General features: G+C 42.2%; 1 protein-coding gene across 1 annotated transcript; it reads right to left on the bottom strand.

The window, feature by feature from the left end:
- Window positions 1-190: 190 nt before the first annotated feature.
- GJB7 (gap junction protein, beta 7, 25kDa) lies at window positions 191-6,614 on the bottom strand. The gene is made up of 2 exons (XM_009700406.1): window positions 5,921-6,614; window positions 191-327 (listed from the first exon to the last, which is right to left on the bottom strand). The coding sequence occupies exons 1-2, from the start codon at window positions 6,612-6,614 to the stop codon at window positions 191-193; spliced, it is 831 nt and encodes a 276-aa protein (XP_009698708.1).
- Window positions 6,615-9,001: the final 2,387 nt, after the last annotated feature.

Raw genomic sequence — 9,001 nt, 5'->3', positions numbered from 1 at the left:
TGTTTTATACATGTGATCTTATAAAGGTTATTTTTGTTTCTGTAACTTAGATTGGTGTATAGTTTAATTTTTGTTAAAAAAACAAAACAAAAAAACTTCAGAAACCGTTTTTGTAAATAGTGGGTTTATAAAACAGATGGTTTATTTTGATAATACCAATTTGGTATCTATCTATAAAATACGTGAGTCCTTATGCCATACCATTAAAAACTGAATAAACAAGGCACTTTCTGAAAGGGAAGTGAGATTGTGATCTTACAGATACACTCGGTGGTTGTGCTCTATTGATGGCATAGGCTCCCTCCGCGCTCTTCGGCCTCTTGCTGACTGTACCTGGCAGCACTCTCGCCACCTCTCTCTTCCCCACACCGGAACGAGCCTCGGAAGCGGTGCCGCTTGTAGTGCCCGGGATTGGAGCAATTTCTCTGTATGCTGCTAACCGAAACGACAGGTATCCAGTTTGTTGAATAACCAAAAGCGTGAATGCGTTGGTGGGAGCGAGCTGTCAGTACCCAGGAATCTTCAGTGTTGGTTTCCATGCGTGATTATGCTTAACTTGGACGGGACAAACCAGCTGGATTGTGTGGTACCAAAAATTTTTCTTGGATTATTCTCATTACTGGATGTGACCTACCTTCAGTAATATAAAATAGTCTTTATCTTGGGAGAGATTGGCTTGATTTTTTTTTTTTTCTATAAACTTGTCTTGCCATGTAAAGCTTTGCATTAAATGCTACACTTGATTGCTCTTAAGCTATTCACCTGGAATCTTTGACAGTTTTACTTGAATATCAGTGCAGAGGGCACGTTCCTACAACCAAATGAAGTGACTTCTTGTGAGAGTGAGGATTATGTATGAAAAAGCAGAAAGGCAACAGCATTTCAACTTGGGCATAGCCCTTGATTTGCTCTCTGGTGCTAAATTGCATACCTTCTCAGAACGCCCGTGCTTCCATTTGAACAGAGCCCGTTCGCTCCTTTCGTTTTTGATCCCTCCTGAGTGACTAAACTGATAATTCTACCAAGTTAGTATATCAAAGATGCAGTCTGAGAATGATAAAACCAAAACAAGTCCTTGCGTTTTAACTCTAGGAGAGATCACGGTAACCGTTCTAAGCGCATGATGCCACGTTCTACCTACCAGAGGCCACCCGATCTCCCTGGATGGAGTTGCTGTTGGATGCCAGCCCTGGTGATTGCAGAGGGGATCTTCTGCAGGGGAGAAGAGGGCAGAGAACCTCCTCAGGAGAGCATCCGCAAAGCTCGCCTGAAATCTCTTGTTTTCAGATGTACCTAACTGCTGCAGTCACTGTTGACAGACCTCACAACTGTTAGTTTTTAGGAGCATTTTGTGTTGTGTAAGTTAAATAGTTTCAACATTGACAGTGCTGATGATTTACAGTTTTTAGTCTGAGAATAGCATACAACTATTTAGCTACACAATGCTATACTAGAATGGTGTTTTGGAAAAAAAAAAAAAAAAAAAGGAAAAAAAAATGCCGATGTCATAAATATCCAGGAAATAATTTCTGGTTTGGATCTGAATGTAGGGCCTGAATTTTGGAGAAATAAATTTTTAATATTGTCTCATTCTTATCCCAATTAATCCAATTAAAGCGGGTGCTGTACCACCACAGTCAGTGCCCTCCATGGCACACCCACTTTTAGGTGGGTACAGACAGCCTGTCCAACAGGTAAGCTAGTATGGTATTTTTTTTCCTTTTTAAAAAAAAGTATTTTGAATTGAAAAGTGCGGGACCGAAGGCAGGGTCTGATTTAAGATGTCATGGACTGCAGAGGGCACTGTGGTTTGGTGAAGCCACCTACAAAAGTTCCTGAGGAAATAAATTTGGTATTTGCATTTAGATATTTTACCTTGAGTGATGTATAAAACCTCCGGCCATGGCTGCGGTAGCCTGCCTGAGCTGACAGCTCCTCTGGAGCCTGGAGCTGTACCCCTGCCCGTGGGGCTGCTGGGCAGGATGGGGCTACGGAGTGGCCAAACCCAGCTCTGCCAGCACCAGCTCAGCCCACGGGGTGCCCCAACACCCATGGGTGCTGCCGGCCCCTGCCCCACTGCCCAGTCCTTCTCTGTCTTCTCCACTCTCTCTTTCTCCTTCCTCCTCCGTGTCTCTGTCTTCCAGACAGGTCACCCAGGAACTGTGGTGCATTTGAGCAAAGACACTTTCTTTTAAACCCCTCGTCACCATCAGGAATGCACTAACAGCCATTGTTACTGATGGGGAAGCAGCCAACTCAAGGAGTCTGGATGCAGAGTACAGGCTGTTTCGCAATCGAAAGACATCTTTAGCTGGCCATCAGCCTCTCTTGTGGTTAACTATAAAGAAATCTTACATTGTCTGAGCCCTCATTCAGTGTAAATAAGAGTAGCGGGTTTGTCCTCACACGTTTTGGGGTGGTTGGTCTCAGCAGGATGGGGAGACTGTTGGTCCTAGAGCATTCTGCTGGGATGTCGTGTCTACGGCTGTTGGATGGCGAGGGAGCAACGCTTGTAAAAGTAACGCTGAAAGCAGTCATTGGTTCAGGTGAGGACAAGTAGTTGGCTGTATTCTTACAATTAGTTTTGGTGCCAAAGAATTCGTTGGCTGGGGCTCCCACCCGTGCGGGCAGGGACACGCTGCTCCTGATGGTGCCCTGCTCGTCCCTGGCTGGAGCCTTGGTGCGGCGGGGAAGATGATGGTATGGAACGGGTTGGGGAACGGGCATTGGGGTACTGGATGTGGGAGTAGGGGGAAGAAACCATCAGCAAATAGGGAATTCTTTTTTTCTTTCTGTGACTTTTTTTCAAACCGTATCTGTCACAAGATGAGGAGATTACTTGGGTTTTAAAGAAAATGAGGATCTATGTAGGACTTGGATCTTTTAATGTTTGCAGGGATGTTTTGAAATACGTCTGAGGTAAATATTTTTGTATGAATGCACATGGAGTGATCATGTTATTTCTCCATTACAGTATGGGCTCAGATCAGCTTCCTACCAATTGCGGTGTGCTTGAGGAGGCTGTGATTGTACACTTGAAAAAGAAAACAGCATAGCACTTGAATTTAAAAAAATTTTTTTTGTCTATTTGAGTGACTTGCAAGTTTGAATACACAAAAAAGCCCTTAAACCTTTAGGGACCGAGCCTACAAACTCATTGGAACCAAAAATGTAAGAGCAAATGACTTCAGGGATGGATGGATGAGTGAAAAGTTAAACTGGAGTACAAAGGCGGGGAAAGGGCTGTGGGAGGGAAGGAGCTGGGAAAAGACCAAACGCTGGCCAAGAGCAAGGGTCCAGAAAGCAGATGAGTTGGTTTCTGTTCTCTCAGGCTAAGCAAAATCTGATAATTTTGCAGCACGTGATGTGAAAGCCACTTGGCAGTTTGCTATGAGCGAGGCGGGGGTTACGCAGAGTTGGTCCATAATAACTTCAGAATATTTCTCATGTAAAGTACTGGCTTTGTCAGAACTGAATTATCCTCCAAGACTTGAAACCTGTTGATTTTTGGAATTTATTTATAATTTCATGACTGTTGAAGATAAAAATAAAACCTTGAATATACATTCCAAAGAATTAAAGCTCTTGTTTCACAGAAAAGTTTTTGGTCTAAGTGGAAAGCTCTGACCACCACAGAGCTTTAGGTGATGCTCTGAAACCCTTTAAGCCCAGACTTAATATACTTTTTTATTAGAGAGCAGCTAATCACAAATTTAATCAGAAAACTGTGTTGGCTAAACTGTGTTTGCTTCTCTTCGTTTTCTCTCAAATAAACCTTGCTTTAAAAGAAATGAATAAATACTTTTTCGTTAATGCGCTGTCTTAAAATCTGTTCTCAATAATTAAAAGCCAGTCATTTTAGAAGCTTTTTTTACTTTGATAGTGTTGCCCTTGTCTTAAAAAATCATGCATTAGGGTACAAAAGGGCCAAGATACATTTGGATTTTGTTCTCGGTTACTCAAATTATGCCGTCACAGTTACACAAAGCTGACGGGCAGTGGTCTTGTTTGGGGCACTCCTTGGTGGGTTTTGTCCAGGAGCCGCAAAAGAGTTTCTAACTGCATGAGCCACATTCTGTGTAAGTAGAGATTTAACAGAAGCTGTTCGGAATTGTGTGGAGTGCCTTATCTCGATGTACACACTGATTCAGCATCGCTCCGGGTGTAAAACTTACCTGGCCACAAGCTGGCAAGCTGGTATCTGAGGGACTGCTGTCGCTGTGAAGTTCAGCAGCAGCAAATGTATTTTCACCTTTTATAAAAGCAGGTTTATTTTAGAAAAAAAAGAATTAAAAATTGAAAATCACAGTCAAAAGCACATAGTTTATTCATTAGTTCTTAAAAATTAATTCTGTAACTGCTACCCCAGTACTCATAGAAGTAATGTTTTGTAACCAAAGCTGGGGTGGTTTTGGAGCGAAAAAATAGTTAACATGCCTTTGCCACTGTTTCCTCTTTATCCTGGCATGAACAGTAAAATCAGTTCAGCATTCCGGCGGCTCCGCTTATTGCAGGTGGTGGTTTTCTCTAAAGGGTGTATTTTGATTAGGCGCAGTGCTGATGTATGTCCGAAGGTCTTTCATCCCAGCAATGGAAAGAGAACACTACCCTGAAATAAGTCTTTTTAGGCACTAATTTCTGTCGTCTCAGAAGTCTAGGTTCAACAGAAGACCCATCTTAGCTAATTTCTGTCCCTTTCCTGTTACCCCAAGCAACACACATAACAACGAGCAGAGGTGTGTGGTGGTTAAGAGAGATTCTGAACTTTGAGGGGGGGAGGAAAGGTGATTCTTTTTGACTTTTTCTTCTGGACCCTTTTTGTATTTTTAGATTTCACATGTTCTTCTATGGCGGAGAAATCTACTGAAGGAGTAGCTGTGTTTTCAGCCTGACTAAAGGGACCAGATTCCAGGCTACTGAATACTAGGACTACTGGCCGCTGTTTTGCTGTATTGTGCAGTCTACATTTCTCTACTGAGATCCTAGGGAACAGGGAATGATCTTTTCCGTTAAATGCCACATCCACAGAGCAGAAGAAAATTTCAATGACTTGAGAGATGCTCAGCACGGGTGACCAGGAGTTAACTCTATGTTCTGGTATATGCACAAGTTTGACCAAGTACCTTTTCTTGCAGGATGTGTTCTGGTGATAAATACCCTAAAAACTGTAAAGGGCTCAAATACCTCCAGAAGGAGGTGCTCCACAAATAGCTAAAGAACCAGGTCCATCTTCATCACCATGGGCTAAACTAGATGTGTCTACTTCTTTTTTTTTCCTTTTTTGAGATGTTTTACCATAGTCCAGTGGAATGGGCTTGTGACCATCCAGCTCACTTCAAGACGCCAGCAGGAACTGTATGCCAGCGCTTCCCGATCACTATTTTAGCAGTTATCAGATCCACCCACCTGACACACGCTATACATCCCCTTACTCTTCAGGCTCTTAATCGATCCCAGGTTCTTCCCACTCTGCCTATAAAAAGCCTCTTTTTGCTTGTCCCAGAGCCATTCTGTGTAATACTCAAAACACAACCGTTTGAGCAATGGTTTCAGCATGATTTAATATAAGCGTCTGTGTTTATATTAAAACTTCACGGAACTGTCAGACTTCCACACCTCTTGTTTCAACATGAAAACATCTAGATGATTCTATATATGACATACATAATGCGACTGAATTTATCCACTCAAGTAAGGGGGAACTAATAAAAAAAAAAGAATTCCTACCTAACTATCCTTTCAGTTCTGTAAAGCACTGATTGGAAAAGCAATTTGTCAAATACGGCTTGTGTAACAGAAAGGTGGTCTCCAGCCTTCTTTCAGGTCAACAGGGAACTTTTTTCACGTTCCTCTTGTATATTCAGAGGCAAGGGTGGAGAGCTGTTGTGGAACCGTCCTGCAGCTGCTGCTCTGTTGTGACCGATGACTTCTGATTTGTGGCAATCACTTTCTGAGCCTTGACGCCTCTTGATGTACCTCTTCAGATAACATTTTATGGAGTATTTGAAAATGAGGTAACTCAATTCACTTAGATTTAATACAATGCACAGGCATGAAGTTGCCACCAGAAAATAGAGGAAAATCATCTTCTCTGTGGGCTTGGAAATATAGCAGTCTACGGTATTGGGACATGGTCTTACGTCACATTTCACAAGATGTGGCACTTTGAATCCATTGTACAATTTATAAAAAAGAACAAGAAAAACTATTTCAAATCCTGTTTTTAAAACCAGGCTGACAAGGTAAGTGCACAGCAATCCACCATCTATCTCTCCTGGACTTTTATAAAGTTTCTGGTTGTGGTGTTTCTCTCTGTTCTCTCGGTAAGCAACATGAAAAACAACCAAGAGCGAAGGGGTGGAGACCATGATTAATTGTAAAGCCCAAAGTCTGATGTGGGAGACAGGGAAAAAATGGTCAAAGCAGACATTTTCACAACCAGGCTGCTTGATATTGCATTCAAATTCATCATGTTCGTATTTCCAGATGTTTTCTGCAGCCGCAACGTAAACCAGTAAGCGGAATACGAACACAACTGCTACCCAAATTCTTCCAATTCCTGTTGAATATTTATTCACTCCACTCAACAGATCACGTAGGAATCCCCAGCTCATTTTTCTCCTTGAGGAATGAAGGAAACGCTGTATCAAATAAACACAAGATCAGAGGGATGCTTCCTCTTGGGTAAAGAAAAATGAGACATTCATTCAAGGTGAAATATAACTAGTAGCTGAAGCAATTTAAAATTATTAAGCATTTAAAATGGAAAACAACAAGCTGCTCTTAGTTCTGATAATTTGTAGTTTCTGAAGCTATTAAACAAAATTTATTTGCTGTTAAAACAGATTTTGCCAATTGGGCTGAAGCCTAATCGTTCTGTTAAACTGTCCTCTGCAAGTAAATGTGCCTGTTCTTCCCGAGGGTCTCCTGAGCATCAGGGAGAGTTTCCTCTGGCAAGTTCAGGCTCGCGCTCTACCACTGAGGGACACTCAATTTAGCCCTGTCAGTTATGCAAATACAAAGCACAGTCAAATCAGATTTCACTTTCAAATTTATGTATAGGACCCATGTGTCCCATAATAAGTTGACTTCCAAAATACAAATGGTTTTCTTTTAGTCTGTGGTCTAACTTCTCGGTAAACTTGTGCAGTATTTTAAATCCTGTCCTGCTTCATTGGATTTTATTTGTTGTATTTCTTATCATATAAGAAATGCACTAAACTTTACTCCAAAAATGTTTTTCTTTTATAGTTTCTTTTCTGCACAAGCCTTCCCCTGTCCTAACTCTGGAACACTTCTTTTGGAAGAGCTGCTTAAGGAGCCACTGGCAGCCAGACTTTCCTCAAAGTCAAAAGACCTGAGATAACCACCAAGAGCATACAGTCACCTTCCCACCTGGCCCCACCTCCAACATCCACATGGATCTTTGAGGATACCAAGCTCCTTTGTTTTGTAAGAGCAAAAAGTAGATGTATTCCCAGGACACGGAATGGCTTGGGAGACATGACGAGGAAAATCTGAGAAGTTTCCAGATCTGTGTGTTCTATCTTTTAACGCCCTTATCCCATCGACTGCTCCTGCAACCCCTGCCTAGCGGGAGAGAAAATGTACCCTTCTGTGGCTGCAGCAGCACGTCCAAATCCCGCTGCCACGGCCGTGGCTGCAGTTAGTACTGACGGATGAGCAAGTTCTTCAACCGGCACGTTTGACTACGAGTAGTAATCAGGCCACAGCATCGCAAAGACAGAAAGCTCAGTACTTCTTTTGCTGTCCCTTGATTTTGCAGCCCATCGTGACCTCTGTCCATGGCCAGACTTCTGCTGGAAAACGGGGTTATTGGCCTATTTCGGTATTCCTATGTTGCTACCATTACAGCTGGTGACTTACGTGAGGAGCTGAGGGACAGCTGCAGAAATGAATATATTGCTGATTTATACTGGGAAGGATGTTGAAAAAAGATGTTCTTACGGAAAATGGTTACCAAGCTATTCCTTTATGCTGCAGGTAAAAAAGAATAACAGGGGAATATCAGTTGGCTTATATCTTATCAGATGTATGCTTATATGCTTTTAAGTATGTTTGGCAGGGTGGTGACGTTGTCATTAAAGAGCTATTTCTGTCCTCCATGTCTGCAATCAGAGCTCAAGCAGAAGTTTAAATCAAGCTCTTCAAAACATCAGCTCTAGGGCTTTAGTGCTTTCTAGGTAAGTAATACCCAGTCAATACATCCGTCTCAAAGGAGCTGAACAGCAAAGCATGAAGATACTACGATGTAATAAACCACAGGCAAGGAAACAAAACGTACACGTGAGTGAGCATGAATATTAATTAACATGTATGAATGCATCTTGTTGATGAGTTGTTCTCTGAAGGAGATTTGAAGGAAAACCTCAAAAGGCCTTTCCTAGGATTTTAAGATGTGCACAAGCACTACAGAAGGGAAGACTGAATTTTGTCATTCCATGGAAAACAAGAACGGCTGTGAGTGGGCTTTTGCTAATGGCCAGAAGAACTGCACCATCCCTTTCTAATGTAAAAAGCCTAATGTCACCTATCAATCAATGACTGGAGTTACACCAGTTCTGAGCCTCCAGCTGAATAAGTTGGGATAGAAATGAAAGATATGCTGGGTCACCAGCAAGGCACAAAAATCAGTGGGAACCAACACCGGTGGAAATCAGGCCATGGAGATACCTAAATACAGATTGAGAAATTTACCTTGAGGTCTCTTTTCCCAAAGCTGAGCTGCTACTTCCTTACCTGAGCAGCCAGAGAGCTTAGAAGAGAACAACTTTATAGCTTCTTTTGCCATATTGAGGAGAAGGATGTGAAGGGGAAAAGAAAGCCCTGTCCAGAGAAAATGGGGATCAAGGATTTGACTAAAATCTCCAGCAGATTCTGGGCAATGGGCAAATTCTAGACAGCCAGAAGACTGGATGGTTGAAATTCCTGCAAAGCTAGTTTGAAAGAGAGCAACGCATTCTGGTACCTAGATGTCTGG

This window comes from Cariama cristata, unplaced genomic scaffold, assembly GCF_000690535.1.
Source record: "Cariama cristata isolate BGI_N322 unplaced genomic scaffold, ASM69053v1 scaffold15635, whole genome shotgun sequence".
NCBI classification, from domain to species: domain Eukaryota; kingdom Metazoa; phylum Chordata; class Aves; order Cariamiformes; family Cariamidae; genus Cariama; species Cariama cristata.
Note: the sequence above shows the minus strand (reverse complement) of the source record. Positions and strands in the feature narration are given on the sequence as shown.

Excerpts from the sequence above, each read along its gene's own strand:
- GJB7 (XM_009700406.1), bottom strand. The coding sequence starts at position 6,614 with ATGAGCTGGGGATTCCTACGTGATCTGTTGAGTGGAGTGAATAAATAT. Across the intron at positions 328-5,920 it reads CCACAAATCAGAAGTCATCG|TCAGCAAGAGGCCGAAGAGC; the intron begins GTCACAACAGAG and ends TGCCAGGTACAG.